Below are 9,983 nucleotides of genomic sequence, written 5' to 3'. Positions count from 1 at the left end.
GCGCCAGGCCCGGAACGGCCGCTGCCAGGTGCTGTACAAGACGGAGGTGAGCAAGGAGGAGTGCTGCGGCACCGGTCGCCTCAGCACCTCGTGGACCGAGGAGGACGTCAACGACAACACGCTCTTCAAGTGGATGATTTTCAATGGGGGCGCCCCCAACTGCATCCCCTGCAAAGGTGGGCCTCCCCTCCCCCCTGCTGCAGGCAGGCCTCGGCCCGGCCCTGGGCCAGGTCCCCTTCCCGCCCCGGCCCCCGGCCCTGGGAAGCTGGGTGGAGTCTTGCCTGTTACACACTTTACGCAAAACAAGGTCGGCGGAGGCTCCGGGGCTGCCTGGCCAAGTGGGCGGTGGAGGCCAGCCACCCGGGCTCTTGGAGAGAGGTCTGGGTCTGGGGCGAGGCCCACTGGCCTTCCCTTCCCCCTCCACCCTCCCCAACTCCTGGGAGGGAGCCTGGGCCCCTGGGGCGCCGCGTGCGCCATTGCGCAAGGCCTCCCCCGCGCGGAGGTCCTGCTGACCTGCCTCCGGCCTGGCCCGCTGAATCCCTGCCTCTTTCCAACTGGTAGAAACGTGCGAGAACGTGGACTGTGGACCCGGGAAGAAATGCCGCATGAACAAGAAGAACAAACCCCGCTGCGTCTGCGCCCCGGATTGTTCCAACATCACCTGGAAAGGCCCGGTCTGCGGCCTGGATGGCAAAACCTACCGCAACGAGTGTGCGCTCCTCAAAGCCAGGTGCAAGGAGCAGCCCGGGCTGGAGGTCCAGTACCAGGGCAAATGCAAAAGTAAGTGACCCAGCAGGGGCCGGGCATGGGCGGTCGGCAGGAGGGGCCTAGTAATGGCCATGAAGAGCCCAAGTAAAGGAATACTTTCCAACTTCCAAAGACTCCTTCAGAACACAGAGGGCCCCTGCATAGCTCTGTGGCCGAGCGTCGACCTATGACCCATGAGGTCACAGTTCCATTCCGGTCAGGGCCCACGCCCAGGTTGCAGGCTTGATCCCTGTGTGGGCTGTGCAGGAGGCAGCCGGTGAATGATTCTCTCTCATCATTGAAGTTTCTCTCTCCCTCCCTCTCCTTTCCTCTCTGAAATCAATAAAAATATATTTTAAAAGGAAAATGCCGCAGAAAGGACCATACCTAGAGTCGTAGGTTTGCTCTTGAATCCCTCAGGGCTCCCCATCTGCCTTTGGTTGGGGATTTCCTAGATCACATGGATCCTCCCTCCCAAGGACCGGATGCTGCCTGCTAACATGTCTCCCTCACTGTTGCAGAGACCTGCCGGGATGTCTTCTGTCCAGGAAGCTCCACGTGTGTGGTGGACCAGACCAATAACGCCCACTGTGTGACCTGTAACCGGGTCTGCCCGGAGCCCACCTCCTCGGAACAGTACCTGTGTGGCAACGACGGGGTGACCTACTCCAGCGCCTGTCACCTGCGGAAGGCTACCTGCCTCCTGGGCAGGTCCATCGGACAGGCCTACGAGGGAAAGTGTATCAGTAGGTATTCCGGATTGAGAAACAAAGAGAGAAAGTAGGAAGGAGAAGGCCAGGTCTGGCGTTAAAACCGTGGGGTTAACCAGCAAAGAAGCCAGCGCCTCCCAGTTGCAGTTTCGCCAAAGAGAGAAATCCTCTCCGTGGCCCCGCGCTCCCCAGGGAAGCTGTTGTCTTCCCGAAGCGCTGGCATCTATTCTGAAACAGGAAACAGTTTTCTGTCTTAGAAAACGTAGAACTCACTCGATTTGGCACATTCTTTCTAAGTGCTAGACTTGCTGGGAGCAAGAAGTAATTACTTACCAGTTCTTCACAGCTGTCATTAGGTTCTGATAACGGATGGAACGCTTTCTTTTTTTTTTTTTTTAAGATCCCACTGTGGGGAAGCATCAATGCATATTTAGCTCTAGGACACTGGAATCCTGTTCCAGAAATATTATTTTCATGCACACATATAGTATGTAGGAAACGGGGGGATTTGTGTGTATTTCAGTTTTATTATCAAGCATTTTGCATCATATATCTTCATTACCCCCATTAGCAAGCAATAAAATGTAAGTTGTGTGTTTAGCCCTAGCCAGTTTGGCTCAGTGGATAGAGCGTGGGCCTGTGGACCGAAGGGTCCCGGGTTCGATTCTGGTCAAGGGCACGTACCTCAGTTGCAGGCTCCTCCCTGGCCCGGGCCCTGGTTGAGGCTCCTGCAGGAGGCAACCAATCCATGTGTTTCTCTCACATCCATGTTTCTCTCGGTCTTCCCCTACCTTCCACTCTCCCTAAAAATCAATTGAAAAATATCCTCAGGTGAGGATTAACAAAACAAAACGGAAAAAGGTGTAAGTTATATATTCATCTTTCTTGATAGAGAAGTAGAGGAAGGGAGCGAAGGGGGACAGAGGGAGTCCACGTACTCACCACAGATCCGTTACATCCTAGAAGCAAAGTCCTGTGAGGACATACCCTGCGGTGGTGGAGAGAAGTGTCTATGGGACTTCAAGGTGGGCCGAGGCCGGTGCTCCCTGTGCGACGAGCTGTGCCCGGAGAGTAAGTCCGAGGAGCCCGTCTGTGCCAGCGACAACGCCACCTACGCCAGCGAGTGCGCCATGAAGGAGGCCGCCTGCTCCGCGGGCGTGCTGCTGGAAGTGAAGCACTCCGGATCTTGCAACTGTAAGTGCTGTTTTCAACTTGCTCCAACCTAAGGCTTCCCAGCCACGCCCCGAGGGAGCGGAGATGCACACCCGTTACCAGCGCATTGCCCTTGAAGCTAGGTAGCTGCTCAGTCCCGCCAGCAGTTCCGTGGCCTCAGGAGCAGTCCCTGGGGTGTGTCCCAGGACCATCCAGCGGGGCTGCCTCTAAAAGCCTCTTCCAATCATGTGCCCCCTCATTCCTTTGCCGTAGTCCTGTGCTTGGCTGTGGGCTTCATTAACCCTTGAGCCTAAACTAACTGCTTCAAAAGTTGTTGTTGTTTTCTTTCTCAAAGGCAGCTCTCTATTATCACGCGCGCGCGTGGCTGCTTCGCGCAGTCGCCTCCACTAACTCTGAAATAAGGACCCAAAGCAGTTGTACCTAGAACACAAGAACGCTTTTTATCTGATTTCAGGATCTGCCCGTAAAACCTGAGCCATTGATTCTTCAGAACTTTCTGCAGTTGTTGACTTCATAGATTATGGTGGTGTTTTTTTTTTGTTTTTGGTGTTTTTTTTTTTTTAAGTATTTTTTAAAAAAACGTGTTGCAGAAGAGCAGATGCCAAAAATAAAATAATAAAATAAAATAAAGCATCTCCCTGCGAGTCACGTACAAGTGCACCCACCGCTGTAATGTGGCTGGCAGAGGGCTTGGCCACGCACCCTGAGCTGCTCTGCACTGGTGTTGTCCGCATTAAACAGCAGCTCCCTGTGTTCCCCCATCTAGCCATTTCGGAAGACACCGAGGAAGAGGAGGAAGACGAAGATCAGGACTACAGCTTCCCCATATCTTCCATTCTAGAGTGGTAAAGCCGCCAGCAATGTTCAGTGTTGGCCTAGCCTCTGGGCAGAAAACAAAAAGGAAAGAAAGAAAGAATATATATTGTCCATACTGTACATACGTGTATGCTTATTTATTTGGGGGGAAAGTATCCATAGAGGACCTTGGTCCTCCAGCTCTCTCCCAGGCCACCTGTCCTCCTCGGACCCGGAGGGGCCGCCTTGTGAGGTCTGCTGGATGAGGCCCGTCGTCGAGACGTGTAGACATTTATTTATACTGTGTCATGTTTTATAATTTATACATAAAATGTCTGGTTGACTGTACACCTTGTTTTTGAAGAAATTTATTCGTGAAAGGAAGAGCAGTTGTTATTTATTGTGAGGTCTCTTGCTTGTAAAGTGAAAGCTTTGTTTGCCTTGTAAACCATCGAACCATTCCTTCCTGGTCACGCACTCCCCCGCCCCCTCCGTCGCGCCGTCCGCAGGCCCCGCTCCACTTGAACGCACTTGCATGTCGGTGTGTCCTGTTTATTTATTGGATTCTCTGCTGCCTGTTCTGTATGTACACGATCCCTCGGGTTTTGTTTACAAGGAATCTTGACTGACCAAACGGCATTGTAACTGGCCCCGCCCGGAGGTACAGGGGCGCCAGCTTTGAGGAAACTCCTGCTTCGGTTCTCCGGTTGCGACGGAGACGGTTGCGACAGTGAGGTGATGGCGACCTGAGACTTCCAATAATCAGTACTTTTAAGATGTTTCAGATCCAAAGAAATGGAGTGATGGGGGACTGCCCGAGGGGGTGTTGCACACTCGTCTTTCGTTGGGTGTTTCCTGGAAGCTGGGCTCCTGTACCTTTGAATTCGTCCTTTTTCAACCAGTGTGTCACTACACGTGATGGCAGAGCTTTCTCAGTTCAAGTTTCTTGCTTTTCATAATACTTTTTTTCTGATGCAATTTTATATTTTCAAACATGGCAAGTTAAATAAAAATTCATTTAAATATATAGTTTTGTACTTTTCTACCATGTAAATGTGCAATGTATATAAAAGTTATAATGTGTATTTGTAAATAAATGATGAGTGAAAAAATAAAAAAATTTTAAAAAGCCAAATGGTCTCAGCCGCTGATGATGTCAAAGAAGTCGTTTGGGCTTCGGGGTGAAAAGGTATGGAATGCATTTGCTGAGAAATAGAGAGATCGCCAGAAGTGAGCGGCCGGGGCAAAGTGAATGACACCCCCCCCCAACCCCCCGTGAGTGTGACATGGAAAAGGGATCTGAGGCCCAGCAGCCCCTGTGTGAGAGCAGACGGGGTTGTCCCTCTGAAGCACCACTGAGCCTAAGCCTCCTCCTGAAACACGCCCTCCCAGAGCCCGAGCGCCTGCCTCTCCATAACATGGGTCCGAGATCTCGCAATACAGCTGCGCAGGGAAAGGGCAGATGGGCCACGCGCAGGGCAGACACGGGCCTGGCGGTGCTGGCGTGATGGGGACGCCGCGAGGTGAGGGTGGGATGATGGGAGATGTCTGTGTGTGATGGGGAGGGAATGATGCCGGGTGAGAGGATGCAGCATGTCACAGTCAACCTCAGAAGTCACACCGAGAACCGCAGGTTGGCCTGGGGGCCGCAGGCCCCCGTAACGCATGATGCTACATAGTAATAAGGTCATCAACATGCGTGTCTGTGTTTCTGATTCATCGGGTGTTAATTCCTTTTTAAAAATATATATATTTTTATTGATTTCAGAGAGGAAGGGAGAGGGAGAGGGAGAGAGAGAAACATCAATGGTGAGAGAGAATCATGGATCGGCTGCCTCCTGCACGCCCCACACTGGGGATCGAGACAGCAACTCAGTCATGTGCTCTGACCACAGAATCAAACCGTGACCTCCTGGGTCATAGGTCAATGCTCAACCACTGAGCCCTGCTGGCCGGGCAGGTGTTGATTCCTTGACTAAGGATATTAACAATATCAAAAGTGCAAGATGCAAGACGGGACTGGGAGGGAAAGCAAAGAACGGTCAACATTGCCCACATTGCTCAACAATAACTATTAAAAGTGACTAGGTCTGATTCCAAGAAAATACGTTTGTTCTTTCCTAAAAATAAATAAATGCATCGATAATGATGATGCTGGTACAAGACTGTTGGCTCTCAACTGTGGTCACCAAATGAGAACTGTGGACACCGGGGAGGAGGGGGTGGGGGGGCCCTCAGGGGAGGCGGAGACTGTACGATGGTTCGCAGCCTGAGGGTTTTGTGAGCCTCCAGCGGATCCCACAGAGAAGGGGCGGCCAGGAGAGGGACAGGCTGCCGTTAACCTAGAAGACGCGTCAGGACGATGCCTGGGAGCTCAGCTGCCACTGGGAACATCTCCCGGGAACGGGAACGGGAACGGGAACGGGAAGACAGCTGGCAGCCACGGTTTCACGGCCCTCCCTCGAGTGGGTTTCTGACTGCCCTGGGATGCTACCGACACTGGAAAGCTCAGCATTGCCATTGACCATGAGGGTAAAGCTGTCACTGTTAACAGGCACCCCTGTGTGCCTTGGCAGGAGAGAGTGATAAAACCGGCAGCTGGCCTGTAAAACAGCTCTCAGATTATTTAAGAATTTTCTTTCATATTCGTCAGCATCAATCATGCCTCTCAAGCAAAAAAAAAAAAAAAAAAAATCTAATTTTCTTCCTTGGAGTTTACTATTTTTCCAGTAATCCTGCATTATGCTAGTGAGTATCAAGAAATAGAAGTCCCCTTTAAAATTAAATTAATATCATTAAGCTATTGTTAAAATTTCAGCTGTGGCCCAAAAGAGTAATTCACTTAGGCATATAATGTAATTAATAGAAACCATCCTAGCAACTAGTTTTCGTAGGAATGCGTACATCTTAATGATCAGGAATTGCAAAATATCAGGCAATAATGAAAAATATCGGAAGTCTAATTTTCATGTCCACTTGAGATTGTTCTAGGTTAGGTGGGTATGTTGCCTAGAGTATGGCAAAAGTAAAATTGGGCATAATTAGAATCATTCTCAATGCAGTGGCTGGCCTTAGGCGGATTCTGCGCCCGGGGACGGGAATGCCACATGCGGACAGAACAGGGCCCGTGCTTAAATCAAACTACTGCACCGATGTGAAATGTACTGAGAGTGATTGCTGTAATGTGGTCACGTGAGAGAATATCCCTACACTTAGGAAATACACGCTCAAGTTTGTATTTAGGGAAAATGGCCAAAATGGATATAATTTACTCTGAGATGATTCAGAAAGAAAAAATGCAGCTTTATATAGTTTCCCCCCACCCCCCATATACTCAAAGGGAGTCACACAAAGCTTAAAAGAAGTAGAGTGAAATATAACAATAAGTGAATTTGAACAAAAGGTATATGGGTATTTTGTTTTGTTTGTGTTTTTTAATCCTCACCCGGGGATATTTTTCCATTGATTTTTAGGGAGAGTGAAAGAGAGGGAAAGACAGAGAGAAACACTGATGAGAGAGAGACACATGGGTTGGTTGCCTCCTGTAGCCTCCTGCACACACCCCGACCAGGGCCCGGCCGGGGAGGAGCCTGTAACCGGGATACGTGCCCTTGACCAGAAGCAAACCCTTTGGTCCTGAGGCCGACACTCTATCCATTGAACCACACTGGCCAGGGTGCATATGGGTATTTTTAATACTATACTGTTGCAACTTTTCTGTTAGTTTGAAATTATATGCAAATAAAGAGTTTGAAATTTTAAAAGTAAGTCTCATACAGGAGGGGTGCGCAGCAGATGGCTCCCCATTCTCTAGGAAGGCAAGGGCAATATCTGTCTTTTAACAAATCCTCTTGAATGACCAAGGGCTCCAGAGAACAGTTCCGGTGACTTCACCGAGGGACTGACAGAATCAAAACTGGCCAGGAGACTCGCTGCCACCCACGCCACACCCGCCTCAGAAGTCGCCTTTTCTTTTCTGTAATCCGCTTAAAATGCAGAGTGGTGGCGAGCTTTGTTAAAACACTCCAAACACCCGAACCCCACTGCTCCCCCCGCTCGCTATCTGCTACGCGGACAGGTCATCGCGCCTCTCCGCGCCGTTTCCCACGCGGTCATCAGAATCGTGCGAGTGTCTGCTTCGTAACGGGTGCCGTGGAGATTGAAAGACAGGAGATGTGCAAGCCCTGAGGCCAGGGCCTGGCACCTACAACGGTCGGCAAGTAAGTGTCTCCTAGGATCATAAGCATTGTTATTAATTAAAGACAAAAAGGGCAGAACTGGGGCTCCTCAACCAACCCCTGCCTTGCAAATGCGACCAGTGAGGCACCCAGGCCGGAGGCTCGCACAGAAACACGGTGTGCGCTGGGAGACAGCGTAACTGAAAGGCGCGCTCGCCCGGTTAACATTTAACACGTTTCCGGAGGTGCTGGGAGCTGGAGCAAACGTGCACAGTTCAAAACAACAGGTCTAGACACATTATTCCCCGCAGAGATCTGGAAAAAGCTCACTCGCCCACCAACATTCCCAAAGCCACACACACGCCCTTTGCCCATGCAGTCACACACCCAACACGACCCCGGCAGTCAGCTACACGAAGTCAATCTTCCTCCGTTCTCACACGACTTCCTACATGAGGACTACAGATTCCTAAAGAGTAATAAACTATCTCCAAACTATCAGAAACCCTAATGTAAATGATACAAGTGCCAGGTATTTAAAAAAAAATGGACATGTTATTTAATGAATAAACATGTTTATCACAAGGCATTTTTCAAAACCTGGGTCCTCATGTGCCCCCACTCATGTGCCGCTTTCCATTCAGACCGGCACGCCGCCCTCCCCCCGCCACGGCTGCCGTGTAAATAGCCTGCCCCGGGCTCGGCGGACCTGCCCGGACACGTCCCAGGCCCGGCTCCGAGTCACTGGAATCCCCCCGTGAGGACGGATGGTCCCGGGCTTGGCCCTCCTTGGCCCTCAGATGTCTTGGCTGGTGCCCTCGGGATTCCTGTGGCTGAGTCCTTCAGACACTTCAAAACATATTCTCTGGATCACACCAAAGGCAGCCCTGGCAGAGCTGCACTTGGTCATTTTTCTATTTTAAGAATATGGCCCTGGAACCAACTGGTACTGTTGGGAGCCAGACACATTCCCACCCGAAGTCTCTTGTAGCCATTCGCGAAGGACGCGGGTCTCTGGCTAAAGAACCAGCCTAAGTTTTTCTCAAGAATTTGGGGCCAGCAAGAAATTGGGAACAAAGGTACAATGCTGGTGAGAAAGAGAGGCTCCGTGTCTATTCCAGTTCCAAGAAGGGATCTTGGTACATCTCTGCCTTTTCAGCACCAAAAATAAATTGGGGGGATGATTTTTTATGGTCAGGATGCGTCCCGTAAACAGTGGTGTCCGTGAAAGAAGGCCGGGCGCTATGGTTTCTTGAGATTGCTGTGGGCTGATGGCCCAGTGGCAACATGGAGCCGAGGGATTGGATTACGAAAAGGCCAGCAATACTTGGAACCTCTATGGTAGTCTTTTGTGGGATCCGTGCCCCAAAGCTATCAACATGGACTTAGGGCAATTTATTCACTGGGTCTGTGGAACCAGGACCCGGTCAATAAAATTCCCCGATATAAATGTTCTTCGTCAAGGTGGAGTGACCGGGCCAGCAGCAGCAGCAGCAGCATTACCTGGGAGCTTGTTAGAAATACAAGTTCAAGCACGACCCCGGAACCAAATTCACTGAGGGCAGGGTCCCAAAGCCTGTTTCCCCAAGCACTCTAGGTAATTCTCGTGAATGCTGAAGTTTGAGACCTCCTGTCCTGCAAGCTCTGCGGGAGGCGTGGCCACCTGATGTTCTGAGGGAGGTGTGGCCACCTGAACACCTATGCGTGGGGCTCTGGGAGAGCTCCCTGTGCCCCGCGCCCGACCTGGCCAGGATCCCCACACGTAATCTGACCGGGGCCGCGGGGCTGTACTCCTGGTGGCAAAGGCATTCGGCCATAGACATCACAAAGCACATGTTTCCTGAGAATGTTCTCATCCTCTATTATCTTCAGGGACATCTTCCCAGCGAGACTTAAGCGGCGCTGCCTGGGAGTGCGGACTTGCCTCCCAAACCTCCCAGCCATGTGCACCGAGAGGCAAGCTTCTCAAGAAGAGACTTGACTGCCGGATGGAGCGCAGTAGCGTTCCAGCCCTGGCCCTCTCCTGGGTTGACATTTGGTTCACTTCTCTTCCCCGAACGTGCCTGCAACTTCTTCCAGGAAAGCTGCACTGTCTTCCTAGAGGAGCACCTCAGCTCCAGCCATGGGGCAGGGAGCCAACCGCTACTACTCGGCTGACCTTCGTCCAAGGACAGGGAGAGCTAAGCAACCGCATGCAACAGACACGCGGGCTCGAAGCCACTGCACCGGAGGGAAGTGGTATCCTCCACGGACGCGCCCAGGTGCAGCAGCGTCTCGGGCCCACGGTCTGAACGGAGGCTGAGAGCGCCATCCTACCTCTCCTGGCCTCATAGCATTTCCTACCTCAAGCACCTCAAGATTCTCTCACCAGGCCCTGACT

At 51.5% G+C, this 9,983-nt stretch overlaps 1 protein-coding gene across 1 annotated transcript; it reads left to right on the top strand.

Annotated features, from left to right (window-relative positions):
- Nucleotide 1: 1 nt before the first annotated feature.
- Nucleotides 2-4,529, top strand: FST (follistatin; the record flags this gene model as incomplete). The annotated part of the gene is made up of 5 exons (XM_014542272.1): nt 2-176; nt 562-780; nt 1,269-1,493; nt 2,421-2,651; nt 3,397-4,529. Coding segments are annotated over 5 exons (933 nt in total), but the record flags the coding sequence as incomplete, so codon positions are not given.
- Nucleotides 4,530-9,983: the final 5,454 nt, after the last annotated feature.

The sequence above is a fragment of the Myotis brandtii genome, unplaced genomic scaffold (assembly GCF_000412655.1).
Source record: "Myotis brandtii unplaced genomic scaffold, ASM41265v1 scaffold295, whole genome shotgun sequence".
Taxonomy (NCBI): Eukaryota; Metazoa; Chordata; class Mammalia; order Chiroptera; family Vespertilionidae; genus Myotis; species Myotis brandtii.
Note: the sequence above shows the minus strand (reverse complement) of the source record. Positions and strands in the feature narration are given on the sequence as shown.